This window comes from Thermobia domestica, chromosome 4, assembly GCF_964235325.1.
Source record: "Thermobia domestica chromosome 4, izTheDome1.hap1.1, whole genome shotgun sequence".
Taxonomy (NCBI): Eukaryota; Metazoa; Arthropoda; class Insecta; order Zygentoma; family Lepismatidae; genus Thermobia; species Thermobia domestica.
In genome coordinates, this window is record NC_137457.1 from 297759554 (window position 1) to 297776678 (window position 17125).

Consider the following 17125-nt stretch of genomic DNA (forward strand, 5'->3'; position numbering starts at 1 on the left):
CTCCAATACTTAACAAGCCGGACGCCATCTTGATTCCTCAAGACTAATCCAAAAATTCTTCTTGCTGTTTCGTAACATAGTGATAATTAAGACGACAATACCTTTGTAAAAACAATGCATATTTTAAAATAAGATGTATTTGAAACAAATTGCGGTACAGTAATCTCATTGTTAAATCCAATTGATTTCTTGTTGATTGTTGCACGCCTAAGTTTAGTTTGATTACTTATGAAACTAAGTACAGTATTCAATTTCACACAATTAAGTGAAACAGTTAATATTTTATTAACATTGTATACTCATTTCGTATGAATGTAAAATGATTCATTAAATTAAGTGGATTGGAATGTTAAATCCCTGCTTGAGACATGTTCAAACGGTGAATATTGAAACGGGTTAAAAAAAATGTACTTTGTCAGAAAGAAATCAAAGTGTGTGCATATTGCAATGTGTTATTGATGGGGATCCTTACAATATAGAAACCAAACCTCAATTTTATATGGTTGTATGTAATGAAATGAAATATTTCAGTTTAACGTCCCACGATTGTGCCTTGTAGGCTAAGGGAGACGATGATTAAGGCAAGTGAATGATGATGGTGAAATGAGAAAGTGGGAGGAAACGAATACCTCGAGAAAACTCACGAACATGATGCTGTCAACCACAAACTTACTTGGTCGGAGATCGAACCAGGGACCCCACGCACCAGAGGTAAAGCGCTCTACCGCTGAGCCACTGTTCTCCCACTTTATATGGTTATGTAGCGCGCTTTTATAAACATTAGCAAAGTGTAGTCATACTTTCGATGGTTAATGGAATATCATTTAAATGAAGGAGAAGAGAGAGGAAAAGAAGAAAATGCAAATAGGATACAAAACAGATCAAAGATGGGTGTGTTGGATTAGTTTTCCACCATACTGAATCATCAGATCAGAAAATGGATGCCTTTCGTTACGTTATAAATGTCATTATAGCATTTAGACTATTAGTTCCACTGCTAATGTACGTCTTTTTCTATTATTATTATTATTATTATTATTATTATTATTATTATTATTATTATTATTATTATTATTATTATTATTATTATTATTATTACAAGATCTTGTAGATTCCTCACTTATGTGTTAATCACGCTTCATTTTCCTGTCCACAATTAGTTTAATATTGCTAATTATAGCTGTTACAGTAATAAGTTTTTTTAATAAAAAAACAGGTTTAAATTATTTCAGGTTTTACGTATTTATTTATGAATTCTGATATTATGAGTATGATATTCTGATATTATGAGTAATTTGCGTGTTAAGGAAGTACATGCATAGAGTTGGTTGCACTTACAGGATAGTCTTAACAGGGAAAATCAACATAACACTGTGATTTTTTCGAATAAGAAACTGCACGATGCATCGTTGTATGCTGCACTTAAAGACAATGCATAGAATCACGGCGAATCAGTAGTTGGATGTTCACCTCTGGTGTGAGTCATTGGCTTTCATTAATCATCCGTTCCCTATAGCCTAAAAGGTGTAACCATTGGTCACTATATATAAAATCAGATGGTACTTTTTGTGAAGCAAATTCATAGTAACTTGTAGAAAGATGTTATATTTAATTTTTTTTTATTGAAAATAGCTGAACTTTCATAGTCATAGATAAAGCAAGCTTATAAAATATTTTTGTTATTTGTGTAAAATTGTTCTACTCTGAATTTGTTGTTTAAAAAAATGGCTAGTTTTATAATTTTACTTTATAGGTAAAGAAAGAATACCGTGGCGAACGAACATACGAAGCTCTGGAAAACTTTATTCTCCACATGGCGATGAGAGCCCCTCAAGCTGACATTGATGAAGTTATTAATTCTACATCAGAAACCTTTAGAGCAGATATACATACAGGACTTAGCTTCGTTAAATTTTACGCACCATGGTAAGTGTTTCTAACTTTATGCGTAATGACATGTTCTTTTATTCCATTCATACTGTTTTCTCATCGAACTTCTAGAGCTGATATTGACTATCTAAGAACTATGTATGAGGCGCGTTCGGAAAGTAACCTCCGATTGGTCGCTGTGCGTTGAAACAGTGATGTTAAAAAAAAAATATATATATTCTTGCTAAAGAGGATCATGGTTGATAGAAAATTAGGAGTTGACCGGATGTAGAAATTTTATTCCTTAGTAGTATTATTTATTTTATATATATATTTTTTTTCCTCTTTGGTAATTTTGCTTTGCCGCCTTTTCTGTTGTTGCAACATAGGGTCATTTTCTGATTGCCTATTAATCATATGATAGTAATTGACAATAGTATTAAATTGTATTCATTCGGCATAACCTCCTCTAAATTAAAATTGCAATATTTGTGTTGTAATCGAGTCACCACAAGCAACGTCTACACGGTAATATTGCGCCCATTAGGAATTTCACAACTCCCTTTCGATATTTTTTGTATTTACTGTTAGTTGTTGAATATTTATTTTGTTGTAGTATTGCAGTTAATGTTATAATAAGTGGTTACATATTGAAAGGTGGATTTATCTTCAAAAATCCGATTCCTGCAACTAAACTCCAGCCAGGGACTTTAAACCTACCAGCGGCGTTACAGTGTGAAGTAGTGGGACAGTGCCACTGCTACCATCTTTGCACAGACGTGCGCACTAGATCCGTCTGCATCCAGCCGTGGTAGAGTGAAAGTTGTCTGATTAGTAGTTCCATTTTTGTAGCGTCTCAAAAAGTATGCTGCAGTGGAAAACCCCGCCAATACATTTTCTTACGACAAAACAATATTCGGCAGGAGCTATTCATCGGAAACTTTATGCGTGTATGGGCAAGTGTGATGAGTGAAGGAGTTGTTCGTGACGGGTTCGTTCATTTAAAAGTGGACGAACAAATATTCATGACGAAGAGAGGAAGTGGCAGGCCATCCATGGTCACTGAGGGCCGCGGTGGCTCAGTGGTAGAGCGTTCACCTCTGGTGCTTGGGGTCTCGGGTTCGATCCCAGCCCCCGCCAAGTGAACTTTGTGGTGGACAAACACTGTGTGCGTGGGTTTTCTCGGGGTTCTCCCGTTTCCTCCCACTTTCTTCATTCCACCATTTCATTCATTATTCATCATCACCGTCTCCTTTAGCCTAGCCGGCATAAGCGTGGGACGTAAAACTCAAAGAATTCATTTCATTGCATTTTTTGAACTTTCGGGCATTTGAAGCGAGCGATTTCCTTACGTCGCCCAAGCACATTGACGGGCTTGTGGAAAGTTTGCAAGGAGATGTGGTCCAAACTTGATCAGATTTCTCTGGACAGAAGCCTACTCCAATGGAAACTTCGGTGTCGGGCTATAGTTTATAGTCAGGGTCGTCATATGGAGTACAACCGCTGGTGGAAATATGGCTTTACGCTCTAGCGTAGGGGGGACAAAATCGTTTCCATAAATGTGGACTAACCATTCTGTACATGTAGGTCTGATTTTCCTCGAACTACATTACGTGGTATTCATGGTGAATAAGATTACTTCTGGTAGCGTAGTCGCTAACGCTGTCGCCTTCGGTGCGAGCGGTCCCGGATTCGATTCCCGGTGCGGCCACTCGGTCGAAAAATTCTAAAAAACTTTTTCAGGCCAGCCATCCTGAATGAGGTTTTCCTCATTCACACCAGGCAAATGCTGGATGGTACCTAACTTATAGGTCCCAGGCCGCTTCCTTCCTTCCCTTTCCCCGGATAGTGTAATCGCCAAGGGACGTTATCTCATACCTGATGGACTAAATGACCATAGACGTCGAAAAGCCCAGAAATCTAAATCCTAAAGATTACTTCTGTATGCCTCATGGTTTTCTTGTATTGATTGGACTCTTATTCATAAATAATAGGGAATTTGATAAACAATGTTTTGATTAGCGTGTTATTTATAAATAATAGGGAATTTATTTAACTATGTTTTAATTAATTATGTGTTACTCTTCTTGTTCATAAATAATAGGGAGTTTATTAGACTATGTTAAAGACTGTGCCGATTCTATTTCTTGTTTTCAGGTGTGGTCATTGTAAAAGCTTAGCACCGACGTGGAAAGCTCTGGCAAAAAAGGTTGGAAATAGGTCCAATGTTAAAATCATGCAGGTGGACTGTACAAAGCAAATCAACAAGAATCTGTGTGATGAAGAAGAGGTACGTCTTATTATTACGGTATATTAGCAGTAGCACCATTAAATAAATAAAACCTGCCCATAAATTAAAAGAAAGAAAAACGAAAAAAGACGTACGGCCACGCCCCTCATGCTTGCACGAAATCATGGAAGTAGACTGCTAGATCCTAATTTATGGAACACCTCCCATCCGAAACCATCCAAGATCTCTCGGGTACGTTTGGCCATGTGTGTGTGGACATGCGTTGTCGTGAAAAATCAACACCTTCGCACTGTTTTCCATCCCCCTTGTTTTGAATCGCGCGCCGTAACTTTCTCAATGTTTCACAATACTTCTCTGAGGTAATTAATGTGCCACGTTGAGGCGAGATTTTCTATTGCAGCGCACATTGCAACACATCACAGAAAGCACAGTAAGAACGCCACAGTCTTTACGCTACCACAGCTGGATGTGTACTGAGTGTGGCAACGTTCTGACACCAAGATGGCGACTCTAGTCCTTACTGCCGCGATAGGTTAAAACCTCTAATACTTTCTGGGTAGCCCTCGTATTAGCAGAAGCGCTTGTTCTCGTGGACCAAACAGTATGTAACCTGCAACACCGTATAGTAGTTGAGGTTGTCTATCTTGAAGGGCTGTTGAAATTATACTTTTTGAACCTCCAGAATGCGTGACTCCCCAGTCTTCCCAATCAAAGTCGATAGTACGGCTTAGTACACGATTAGATTTGGTGAAGATGTATGTGTGTACAAAATTAGATGGCTCTAGATAACTTTTTTTTCTGTGCTTTTCTGGATGATGTGTATCGTTCTTTGCTATTAGGTATTAAATTTGTTGTTTCTTTGTTTACATCCAAGTTCTATAAATAAGTGTAAGTTATATCGTGCCAAATTATCTATGATGACTATTACAAACTTTGGTAATTTTAACTTTCTGGTTACAGTTCTTACATAGAGCAGCAACAGGCATTCCATTTATATCAATTTCTCAACCTTGTTTTCTCTTCGTAATCTCTGAATACTTCACACCCTCATCCTTTCCGCTCGTTGATCATGCGTGCTTTTTGTCTGACCTTTCCTGCAATTTCAGATGCAGCATTAAATTTTCAGGTATTCGTTAACGGTAACTGTATTCTCACCAATTTATATTTATTTCCAGCAAGACTTCTGCATCCCTTGTAGTGCTTTTACCATAGCTTTGTTTTTAATGAAACCGTAACTCTTACTCAGTAATTACTTAAGCGTTTGTACGGTGTTTAATATAACACCTTTTTTGTTAACATTCGTAATATTTGTAATTATGAATGTAGTTTATTTATACCCTAGCTTGTGCGCCCTTGCTTGGTTCTCACGCATTCAGATTGTGAACCATTGATTTACATGTACACTCATGTCCAAAATTATTGTCGCATGTCTATAAATATGTTGTTCTAGAAATATAATTTGATAACGAATTCGTCCGGTATTTCTTATAATGTTACTATGTGTATAATCGGCAAAGACAAAGTATGTGGCAAATTTCATGCCAAAAGAGCAGTAAATAAGAACAATAAAACGAAAATAAAACTTTCTTGTCCATTTAGTAGCATTTTGTTTTACTCATTCTAATTTTCGTATTTATATTTCGTTTCCCATCAAATTTACCACAAATATACATTTCCCGATTATACACATAGTATCAGTATTAAAAGTGCCCTGCAACATCATTATCAAATTATACTCTCACAAGAAGACAGTTATAGATATGCGACAATCATTTTGGACATGAGTGTACATTTACATGTTTTGATCATGTTTACGTAACGCATCTTCTCTTATCATTTACAGCAACGCATATATAAATTTTTAATAATTTTTTACATCCTATGTGCTTGAAATAGGCGTAGTTCAAAGGAACAATAACAGATGACAGTTTAATTCTGTAAATGGCTAATTGCATGTGAATGAAACACCTACAGTTCTAAAGAGAACGTTCAAGTTCATACAATATCACCTGATTTCAAAGTACTGTATTGGCTTTAAAAAAATAATGACATTTTCTCAAAATTCAGAGTAATAATAGTTACTTTAAGTTTTCAGTTCACAAATAGTCAGTATATTCTCGTCTGGTTGCAGGGCCGCGGTGGCTCAGTGGTAGAGCGTTTACCTGTGATGCATGGGGTCCTTGGTTCGATCTCAGCTCGCGCCAAGTGGACAGATTCCGTATGCATGGGTTTTTTCGGGGTTCTCCCGTTAAATCCCACTTTCTTCATTCCACCATTTCACCCATGTCTCATTATCACTGTTTCCTTTAGCCTGGCCGGCATAACTGTGGGACGTAAAACTTAAAGATTTCATTTCATTGATTTCTTAAAGATTTCTCGTCCCGTATCTTGAACACTGCCGGAAGTTGGAGAGTTGGTTGATGTTTGGTGGTGGATGTCTGTAACGTTGCTCTTTTGTGCTCACTAGCGTCATCTCCCGCCAAGCAAACGAAACTTGAGGACATTCTTTTTTCAAACTGTAAGTTGCTTTGAAGTTTAGCTTCTCTTTCAGCACCGAGGCCCCTCTATATGAGACGACAGCCTACAGCTTCGAACGGTATCCGAATCTCGTGAGCTCTCACTGGGAAACGAACCCGTGTCTCCCGCTCCGAAGGCGTATGCGCCATCCATGTAGCCACGAGAGATCTGTAGGCGTTTCATTCAAATACGATGAGGTGTTGTCAAACTATTGCATGTTGAAATCACTTGAAGATTTAAGAAACTTTTTTCAAGAGGAAGTGTGTTATACGAGATAATTTCATTATCGTAATTTATATTTTTCAGGTGAATGGTTTTCCAACGTTAATACTGTACAAGGATGGAAACCGAATACAGGACTATGAAGGCTCCCGATCTCTAGATGACCTTTATACTTTTGTATCGAATTACTTTGGCCATGATGAGTTATAAAAGAATACAGGAAAAGACAGTCATTTTATATTGTTGAAGATTTTTTCATAGTCTATTTGTATTGTAAATATGAGGATGGTTCAAACCTAACACCATTCAGTGCTCATATAAACATAGATTAAAGTAGAACCTCTTGGGAATGAGAGTGAGTGTGTGTGCGTGTATGTGTATGGATGGTAATTAGACGAATTTATCATACAAAGTTATTACAAAATAAATCATAACGAAGGCTGTTCCCGTGTTGCCGTTTGTTTCACACTTTTTTTTTACTTAAATATATATATATATATATATATATATATATATATATATTAAACTTGCTCATTCCGTGGCTTAAGAAACGTTAAGGTTCATTGCCTCAGAAACAAAAGCCACCATTTAATTCAATGTGCCAATTATATTCAGCCAGAATTGTTTCTGTCTGCCTGATTCGTGCTTTTATTGTTATCGCACTTTTTTTTTTTTTTTTATCTAGCTCGCAGTTTCTTTCCAGCTAAAATTTAGCGTACTTAATGAACTGATTACATTCTTATCTAATAATAAAGTAAACCAATGTTGAACTTCAACTAGTATATATAGGTCACAAGGGAGAACATTCCGATGCGCCCTTGGTGTTACAATGTTTCCTTTGGCGGGGCCGCGTTGGCTCAGTGGTAGAGCTTTCACCTCTGATACATGGGGTCCCTTGTTCGATCCCAGCTCGCGCCAAGTTAGCTTTGTGGTGGACAAACACCGTATGCGTTGGTTTTCTCGTGGTTCTCCCGTTTAATCCCACTTCCTTCATTTCACTCATTTCTCATCATCACCATCTCTTTTAGCCTAGCCGGCATAAGCGTGGGACGTAAAACTGAGAGATTTCATTTCCATTTCAAAGTATCTCTGTTGGCCCTACGTTCCGTCACTGTAAAAAATGAAAAAAAAAAAGAAAAGAATACTCAACACCGTAGGGAATTAAGAACCAGTTTCAATGAACAGTGGAATAATTATTTTAATAAAAAACTAATTGAAATGCCCGTTCTTCGCACGGGGAGAATAAGATATATATGCAGAATATTTCAAAGTAAGAGAATGAGTGAAATAAATAACAAATAGTAACACCTTGCGCGTTGCCGTCCGTGTCGATTTCCAGGCAGATGATATACACGGAAAGAATAAGGTTTATCCAATTTTTGAAATAAAGAAATGACTGAAATAAATAACGAAGGGTAGGCGCACACCAGTTGACAGACCAGTTGACATGCACGGAAAGAATAAGGCTTATGCAATAAAAGAAAAAAAAACTTTTGTTTTTCTGTTATTTCTGCCAAATAAATATAGATAGCTTCTTATATCTATAGTTTATGCGATTCTCGGACAATAAACACGATTGATACTGAATGAAATTCTGTATTAACTTCAGACAAAAAAGACACCACCTGTTTATTTCCAACCACTTTGGAGAATTTATGAGTATCGTAAAGTATTTTACAGTAGTTATATAGGTAAATTTAAGGAATTGGTCTCAAAAGATTCTTCAGTATTTGTAAGTAGTCGGTCAATACTGGTAGGACATTACCCGAAATGAATAGTTTCATATAGTGTATTTCTCCATTAAGCGTTTCGTTCAATGTAAGAATTGCCCTGTTCAATCTTTCTTCCCTCTTTTTCTTCTACTCTTTCTCTCAATCCTAACGTAACTCCCGACACTTATTTCAAAATACCTTTTTTTTTTTTTTTTTTTCAATCTTCTAACCATTCAAATACGATACCCTTCTACGTTATGCATATGTTAATAAAAGTTATCTAATTATCACTTCTCTTGTTTATCCATCTCTTCAACATGGTTTGTTATAAAGTTTATTTTATTTATTTGTTTATTTAGAGAAGGTGCATGCTCCGCTAAGGATGATTTTTTTTTTTTTACACAGCCATGAATATCATGTATTTTTTCCTGTAATCTCTTTTCTGTAGTTTTTATCTGAAGAATATTTGGCGTAAAACTGGAACAAAAAAATCTCATAGTCAGCTTTTTTTTCCCTCTCTCTCTCTCTCTCTCTCTCTTTTTTTTAATGTATTCTCAGGATTATACTTTTTTTCCCGTATGTTTACTAAAAATTCATTCTTGCTTTTCCGTACCACTTAGCTTACTTCCTTCATTTTTATATACATATATTTTGAAGCCTTTTTTATGTTGAGATACACAGACATTTCATCGTTTAAGGCTAAGATTTTAAAGAAAGAATCTTTCCTTTTATTTATAGATAACAATGGTTCTTAAAATTTTGTAATTCATCCTTATTATGTGCTCCGTCGTCCTCCCTTGTGGCTATATGGTTGACGTGCGCGCCTTAGGTGCGAAAGGCCAGATACGATTTCCGGTGAGGAGCTCATGTGGTTCTGATCCCATATTAAGTTGTAGATTCGCGTCGAATATAACCTCGGACCTGAACAGAGGCATTAAACTCCGAATCAACCAACCAAGCGTCGAAGGTTGCAGCTAGACAACCGAAATATAAGCAAAAACTTAGATTGGAACACAGAAAGCGGGTAAAGTATAATGAATTTTACTTTACTACTTGCATACTATTACCATTTAGGAATAAGTTTGCTAGTTGCAAGTACACCTAGAGTTGCCTTCGCACTAACACTGACACTTTTTATAATGTGACTTAATTTTCGCATCATATCTTTGATTATGCATGTAAACAACAGACTTAACCTTCTTTACAACCAACTGCGTGTTCCTTATGTTTAAAGTTTTTTTTTATGACCACTTTGTCGTCAAACAGTTAACTGTTTAAAAAGACGGGCGTGGCATATAAACACACTTTACAACCAAATGCATGTTCCTTATGTTTAAATTTTTTTCTAACCACTTTGTCGTCAAACAGTTATAACGACGGCAATCCTGCGGCGAGGACCACGAAATTATAATGATGACGTTAGTTATATATAGGTCCTCAGTTAATATTTGTATATAAATAAGGCTACTAAAACACCACAAAACATTTCACATTGCATTCTAATATTTTCCACTTTTTTATTATGATACATAATCACTACAACAAATACACACCTTAAAGATTTTTTGCGTGTAACTTTTTACAAGATGGTTCTGGAATTATATATTCTTTATATTTCGTTGCTATTACAACGAATCTCTGTTTTAACATAAAACAGCAACGTATATCAACAGCAAAACAATTACATTTATATATCCTTTTCTTTCTATATATTTCTTCTTCCTTTTCTTAGATAGCTTGTGCATCAATTTGAAGTACATTCTGCCCAAAGGCGTTGAAATACAAGTAGAAAAATACACGTATCGTTATACAGTTAACTCTTTAGAGACGAACGGGGCACAAAAACTTAACATCTGAACGAAGAGAATATTCAATCGTAGGCTTCAATTCCTTTTACTTTTTTTTTTTTTTTTTGTTTTTTTTGTTTGTCTGTCTGTCTGTCTGTAAGGAAAGACTGATAACCAGCCCTAATGGGTTAATATTACCTTATAACCATCCAAGATTTTAATAGTTTTTAATTGTTGTTTCGAATATCCATGTTACCAATTTGTACAATACAATATTAGACACAGATCAGTTGATGAGATTTTGCTGAAAAGACTAATAAAATACGCTTCCTCCGTTGCTTTTCTTTCTCTTTCATACTTCATATATAAGTAGTATCGAATCGTTTTTAATCACCGATATGTATATATCAGATGTATCAAAAGTCCAAGGCTATAAGCCAACTCCGTTATAGGAAGATAGATGAAAATAGTCGGAATTTGTTGGATATAAGTGGTTTCCAATCTGAAATGGTGAAATATTTCCAGTCGCGCTACCTATTTGGGCTCGACACTGCTAAAGCGAAAAAGCAACGTTCCCAGTTCAGCAGCTTCCTTTGTCCCTTAACATAACAACGACACAGCATTGTTTTGGGAAGCGGGTTTGAGGGTGCTCTAGGTTCCTTCACCACAACAATGTACACGTTCACCATTTCATTTTTACGTGCACTTAAGTTCTATTCGAATAGCATACTGAATTGGAATAGCGCGGTGGCTCAGTGGTAGAGCGTTCACCTCTGGTGCATGGGGTCCCGGGTTCAAACCCTGCTCCCGCCAAGAGAACTTTGTGGTGGACAAACACCGTGTGCGTGGGTTTTCTCGGGGTTCTCCCGTTTCCTTCCACTTTCTTCATTCCACCATTTCATTCATTTCTCATAATCACCGTCTCCTTTAGCCTAACCGGCATAACCGTGGGACGTAAAACTCAAAGATTTCATTTCATTTTGAATTGGAATAGCATACTTTTTCGTTCACTATATGGCGCCTCACCAGTGTGGAACTCAAACGGCTGGTGCGATTGGAAAAATTCTACCATTTTAGATTGAAAAGCACTTATTTCCGATAACTTTTATGCCCATTTTTCGTATCTTTCATAATGGAGTTGGATTGTAGCCCCGGACTTGTGATATACCCGGTATATATTTAACAATCATTATCATAAGACCAAAAACAGAATGCTCAAAATTAACGACATACATTAAAAATAATAAAAGACTTCGCATGATTTTTTTCTTTTGTATGACACATTCGTCTGTGTTACAGTTACGAAAGTTTCGTCTATTCTTGGATCTCTGAGATGAATTGTATGCTGTGCATGGTGATATATATGTGTGTGTATGTGTGTGTACATTTTGATCGATGTTTATTCTAGGGAAAAAAGAAATCGACCTTTACCAGTAGCGTAACATGTAAAGACTGACCTTAATATGTATATTTGTTAAAATGAAAAGCGAAAACAAAAGGCATTTACATGGGTTTGCAAAAGCAATTAAACACATCATAGATACATGTTCAATCATTAACAAATGTGTACAAAAATAGTAGGTAGAAATATTAAGAAAATAGTGGGAAAAAAATACCCATATTCTCGCAATTTTTGCAATTATTAAGAAGTTCGAACTTCGCGTTACGAGAGGTTACCGAAAAATTTACCGTGAAGTGTAATAGAATATTTACAACTAGGCTACAACGTATATTGACACGAGCTTATATAATCTTACATATCGAGTGTTCTAAAAATGGCTCCCACGGATCACAGAGCATGTATCATATTCTACAAGTCATAATAAAGCAATTGTGGCCCCATATATATACATGTATGTTTTTCGGGTCCTTGTCTGGAGATACAAATTCAGGGTGTCTATCCGTCACGAATGTCACGAAAAAGTCACGAAATCACAAAATGGTCATGAAAGTCACGAAAAAGTCACGAAATTCAGCTTTTGGGTCACGATTTTTTTTTTTAACTGTACAAATGTAAGTACAGATTGGAAAATTTTGTTATATAAAACGTCAAAATTCACCATCAAAAATGTCTATGGTCGGGTTTAGACGCTACCAAATCGCAAGCAAAGTACGTTTCTATCGCATGGATGAAAATTCGGCCTAATTCGCACCCAAATTTGCTCTTCAAAATGTGAGAAAATTTTATGATTTGGTAAAGAAAAGGTCACGAAAAAGTCACGAAATTTCATTTTGGAATTTTAGTAGACACCCTGAAATTGCACTGTGTGTCAACATCGCAAATTGAAGAACCAAATAGTTGCATCGATTCTTTCCAGATGGCAGCTAAATTCGATATAGATTGATACTAGCATCACTTATTAGTATAGCAATCGATTTAACTGCTTGATGCTAGTATTTGTAGAGTGATGCTAATGGTTCCAAGTTAATCTGCGACGTTGCCACATTGTGAAATTTTGATTCCCCATAGCGGGTGAAGGAGGCCCCTTAGGGCAAACCAACACTTTCGCTTTATTTTGGTCAGTAGAATAGTGCTCTGTGGTCCGGGGTGCCATTAGAACACTCGATACAGGAGCAAAGTGCGTTTCTCTCTCCCTCTTATATGCAGGTGTTTGTGTGTATGTCTACGATAAAAGAAATCATTAAAAAATTACCCTCATGCCAATGGTAAAAGTGCTCACATTTGGACAAATTTCTAATTGTGCTTTTTATATTAACTTGAGGACAATGATTTTTATATTAACTTGTGGACATGTGTGTCCATGAGATCTTGAAAAAAAAAAAATACTTCAGTCACGATATTTATATTTGTTTATTACCTAAACTTGAGGTGATTTTTCTTGTGGCCACATAGATGGGTACCTTTAAAAACAGCTCAGTTGAACTCCATTAGTCTAAAAAACACAATAAGGAACTTATCTATGGGTGGGCATTTTTACCATTGCCGTGAACGATAGTTCTTTGACTTGTATTTTCTTTCATGATTACAGTATCAATTATTTCCCCTTGATTTGGATTTCTATCTATGAAGTATAAATTCAGATACAACGTGGAAGTTTTCATCTACTGAGGTGTCAGATTGATTTATTGCGATTCAGCGTTCCAAAAATACTTCAGATCATCTTAGTAGGGACGATAGTATTGTAAAAAGTTATATTTTAAGTCTGCAAGTCGCTTGTTCTATCCTTGAGAGCCTTTGTGTATCTAGTCCTTTATTTTCCTTTGTCTTAAGATCCGAATAGTGGGTCACCATCCTTCTTCCAGCCTAGAACTTTGCTCTGTCCCGATTTTTCTAGTCATTCCTGACTTTGTCCTAGGATTTTCTGTTTTGTCTTCCCTTTGTGGCCCAACAATTCGATTCCTCCTGTTGCCTTTGTAGCACCCTAATAATGAGCCTCATGTAATCAGTTACAATATAAGCTGAAAAATTTTGCAGCAGGTAATTCAAAACAACAGTATGTTCTCTCTGTTCTTGGTCATTCGATGACACATATCGGCGTGACTATCCGCGTGTTGAGATGTACTTGAATTAGAGATCTGCACGGGCCGGAATTTTTAGCCCGGCCCGTGAATTTACAATGTGAGACACGACCCGAGTCCGAAATATGTTTTAGCACTTAGGCCCGAGCTCGTGTGATAATCAGATAAGCCCGAATTACAGAAACTTAATAATTAACGCAAAATTATATTTTTATTTACAGCGATTAGAGGTATAATTTTGCAGTTGAGCATTAGAAGTTCTCCAGAAAGAACGGTGCAATATATATCGTTGTACAGTATATTTGCAAAGTTAGGCCCGAAAGGACCCGAGAAATATGGTTGTATATTTAAAAATTTACGGCCGAGCCCGGCCCAGGCCCGAAGTGATATATGATTTGTAGGCCCGAACTCGTGCAGGCCTCTAACGTGAATAACGTGAATAACCCCATTTCGTTCCCTGGGTGTTTAAGCAGATTCGTTTAATGAATACTATTGCACTGTGGAAGGTCTTCATGACCAGTGGCCATCTGTTGCCTCAGAATGCCAAATCCTAAACATAACCACTCGTTTAGCAACGGTTAGAATTAGTGCGTGGTTCCCTGAAGTCTCACAAAAATTAACTTCCCACTGCGTAACATTAGACGTGTCGCGTACGGCACTTTGTAGAAAATTGGTCACAGTTTGTTTTGAAAGACCTTAAATATTCACTTAGTAAACCTCAAAAATTAGTAATACTTCAGGTGTTAGTAGTATTCTTTTGTGTTCAAACTTCTGCAATGTCTAACGTCTTTCATCTGCTTAATAATAAATTCAGGTAACTCCTTAAGACAGAATATATTTCACTCCTTCCACTTATTCACAACCAATCTTTAACCCTTTTAAAATTACTGTTTTTTTTAAAGTAGACTTTCACTTGGAAAGTTGCTACTGGAGTCATAATTACCTTAGATTATCTTTATAATAGATCAGGGTTTCGAGTAACAACATATGTACATGCATGATCCATAAATTCGGAGAATTTTCTTATTATTATTTTATTTGGACACCTATCGGGACCCAATTTACAGGTAGCCACACGGAAGGTACTTCAAAAAATACTACATGTCGTAGGCTATATATTTTGTCAAGTTTGGTTGAAATACAGTTAGCACTTAGGAAGATAAAAATATTTTTTTCGAATTATATTGTTGCTACGTTTTAAAAAATTTAAATAAATAAAACCTATGAGGCTCGTGCGTGTAGCTTAATTACATAAGATTCATGGTTCGTATGTCATTTGTCATTAGAATGAGCCAGGTTTTTAAATGACGTCACACACTTTTTACGGATCCATACATTTGGAAGTTTTTCCCGAGCAAAGATTTCTTGGTTTACATAGCTGCATGAGTGCACAACCCCACGCGTATACAAACAACTGTGAGATCAGGCTGACAATGGAAGTTGCGCAGGAGAAACAAGCATTTGTTGTCGTCAGCGCTCCTTGTCGTTAGTATCAGCTCCGTGGAGGAATCAAGGTTAGCCAACCGAAGCGTTAACGCGATTTACCGAAAATGACCCTGCGAGCTACTAATAGTTCACGATCAACGGTTTGGCGATCACTGCCCTAAACTATATATTATTTGCCAAGTTCCTTGAAGGACCGTTAATAGGTTTGAAGATAAAGTTTTGGGCAAGGGCGACAAATTTTGTACTTAATAACATGATTTTCAGAAAGATAGTGAGTTTACCCGATGTAAACGGTAGCACATGCTGTTCTAAATAAAACGGGGAACGGTAAAACGCATTTTAATTAAATATATGTAAATACCAGTTATGTGACCATATCTTGGTCGTGTATCATCCATTAATACAAGAATGTTAAAAGATGTTAAACATTACACCATTTTATAAGATTTCTGATATTTTTTAATAATTCAGATAGCAATAGTATTAAACAGGACCAGCTTACGCTTTTTTTTTCTTTAACGGATGTGTGATTTAATAGTAACACTTGCCCTAACAGTAATAATACAGGTTTAATATTCTCCTACCTTTCAATTCGCAAAAGAACGGTCAACTGAAGTAAAAGACTGAATAATAGAGACTGGTTACTTTTGCAAATTTACTCAGAAAAAAAGTTTTCAATATCTATGGAATTTCAGTGAAAAGTTAATACATTCATTTCTATGGTATATATCCTTTTAAAATTGTATCTTTGCTTTAGCGGGTATCATTACTTTTCAGCACTTGTAAATTTTTCGTGATGTGTTATTGCTTCTGTTAATTCCACACAATGTCATTTATTTTTGCTTTTTTAAAGATATATATTCCTATATATATAAATCCCGTTGTGATGACCATGTATTTTGATTACTGATTTTTTTCCTCTCTGTATGAAGTGTTGAAACTCACATTCGTAGGGAGAATACGAGATCTGTTTATAAAAAGATATAATAAATTATTTAATAGAACTGTGTTCTTAGAGTACGAAATGGTTTCCTCTTATGTAACAACATGGCGAATGATATGACAAGATATTTGTATCAGATATTAGCTGAAATATATATAAATCAGTTATTGTAAAACTAGCCTAGTGTATGCTGACAAGCACAGTAAAGATAAATATTTTTGTTAATCATGTACTTTTTTATTCTTAAAATTTTGAGGGAATGAATTCATGTAAATTGTATGCATGTTACATAGGAAATCTCTATCGTACATGTACAGTGATGGTCAAAATTAAATAACAGTATATTCGCAATAACTTGTGGAACTTTTACTTGTTATGATTAATGTCCGGATTTGTATGTAATTACATATTTTTTCCTTCATATGTAGGTTCGTCGAATCTTTAAATGTTTGTGATTCATACCTGTAGGGTGCTTCAACTCAAGTTTCATATTACATATTTTTACATATTTTGACCAATATTACATATTTCTATGGTTTCTACATTTTTTTTTTACATAAAATTACCTTAAAATGTTGTGTTTACTGAAATTTTAATTTAAGATAAAAAAAAAAACTCCAACTGTACAAGGCTTGCATCTAGATTCAATTTTGTCATGTCTATGTTTTCGTTTCTTCACCGAAAGAGAAATATATCTCTCTTTTTTATATTTGTCAAACTACGTTTCGCGGAATTTTTGCCGAAAACAAAAGAAATATAAGAAGAAACAAGTAAAAATCCTCCCTCCGGGGTACATTAGCAGCGCACTTTATTCTCAACTCTGGAGGAAGACAGATCACGTGCCTGACAGGCGACTGGCCAGGAAATTCCTAAAATGAAGTCTATTTGATTGTCATCG

General features: G+C 35.9%; 1 protein-coding gene across 1 annotated transcript in view; it reads left to right on the top strand.

The window, feature by feature from the left end:
- The window catches only part of LOC145684222 (thioredoxin domain-containing protein 5 homolog), a 39797-nt gene extending 23216 nt beyond the window's left edge, over positions 1–16581 (top strand). Inside the window, exons 6-8 of the mRNA XM_081756310.1 lie at positions 1754–1926; positions 4027–4159; positions 6944–16581. Coding sequence (XP_081612436.1) covers positions 1754–1926; positions 4027–4159; positions 6944–7069 — 432 coding nt within the window. The 3' untranslated portion in view covers positions 7070–16581. The remainder of the gene's footprint in view (positions 1–1753; positions 1927–4026; positions 4160–6943) is intronic.
- The last annotated feature ends 544 nt before the right edge of the window (positions 16582–17125 follow it).